At 41.3% G+C, this 1,420-nt stretch overlaps 1 protein-coding gene across 1 annotated transcript; it reads right to left on the reverse strand.

The window, feature by feature from the left end:
• Positions 1-237: 237 nt before the first annotated feature.
• Positions 238-1,212, reverse strand: LOC114537277 (somatostatin receptor type 4-like). The gene is made up of 2 exons (XM_028558418.1): positions 921-1,212; positions 238-662 (listed from the first exon to the last, which is right to left on the reverse strand). The coding sequence occupies exons 1-2, from the start codon at positions 1,210-1,212 to the stop codon at positions 238-240; spliced, it is 717 nt and encodes a 238-aa protein (XP_028414219.1).
• Positions 1,213-1,420: the final 208 nt, after the last annotated feature.

The following is a 1,420-nucleotide window of genomic DNA, read 5'->3' on the forward strand; positions in this document are numbered from 1 at the left end:
CGTCTAAATCTATATTTCCCATATAAAATTAAAAATTTAATAAATAACTATAGCTACATGCCGTAATTCGCAATGGCGATATCTAAAAACGATACTTCCTGTTGGCTTGATATGGACCCGTGTGGACAGGTAACTGGTCAGGTATACCTTTACAACATGAAACGACTGATCCTTTTCGTTTAACTAAATCTTCACTCAGTAAGTTGTCATAGAACTCAATTAAAGTATATAAACAGCCTACGAGGGGTGTACAGCTTCCCCTGGCCCTGACAATTCACCTCCCTGTGGGTGTACTTTGCAGCAAAAACAACCAAACAGCTCCCTCAGACCAGTCCTGTAAGCTCTGTTTGAGAAACAGTAGATGGCTGGATTAATACAAGAATTGGCAAATGCCAAGCTTTTGAAGACGAAATGAATTGTCGTACCGAGCTCCGTCAAGTTAACTTGGGACAATGCGTAATAGAGTTGATCCGGCAGCCAACATACGATTATTATACCAGAGGCAAAAAAGGCTGTTGTTGTGACTCTTTTTAGAGCTTTCAAGGCATTACTTTTTCTGACCATCCTCTGATTGTTCCTAATCACCTCAATTCGGATTTCGGATCTCTTCATGTGGACTATAATCCGACTGTACGCTATCACCATGAGTGCCCCAGGTACGACTATCATGCCAAGAACGTGAATGTCGCGATGACAATCGTTTTTGAAGAGTATTCTGGCGTCTTCCAGGCGCATGAAAAGCTGCCGTTGACTTGAGTAGTGGTTGCTCTCAATGGCGCTGTTATTTCAAAGCATGTTCCGGCTATCCAAGGGAAAAGCACGGTCGAGAAACAACAAGCTTCGATTTTCATACTTCTTAAAAGTTAAGGGCATAACAACCGCTAACCAGCCGATCGAAAGTCAGCATGAGGCAGGTGTACACGGGGCTATTCCCAAAGCGAAGATAAAGAACTGGGACCAGAATAGCTTGCAAAACATCCATCGTAATGTTCGGTCCGTTGGTAAAGTATACGCGTCTTCGTCCAAGATATATCCAGGCAAAATCGCGATAAAGATGGCTTGAAGAATATCTTGAACTGCCAAAGCAAGAATTAAACAGTTATAAGTCTTCTTCAACAACTCTGACTTTTTGATGAAGAGCAGGACTGTCAAACTATTTCCAAGAAATGCAATGATTGAGATGGCCGTGAGGACAACTTTTCCGTACACCATTCTTCTGTTTTGCCGTCTTGTCAAAGATCAAGTCAGAGTGGGGTTAAGATGCAGTTGTCCTGCAGTTTACGAAAATATATTATTTTCTGCCTACTACTCAATTACAGTTCTTCTTTTCGATCAGACGTCATTCTATAAAGAGCTTCTTGCTACTTCAGAGCATATATTTTGGAGGTTGAATGCATGCAAATGTCATCGTAGATAAATT

The sequence above is a fragment of the Dendronephthya gigantea genome, unplaced genomic scaffold (genome assembly GCF_004324835.1).
Source record: "Dendronephthya gigantea isolate DGI-Jeju-01 unplaced genomic scaffold, DenGig_1.0 000155F, whole genome shotgun sequence".
Lineage (NCBI taxonomy): Eukaryota > Metazoa > Cnidaria > Anthozoa > Malacalcyonacea > Nephtheidae > Dendronephthya > Dendronephthya gigantea.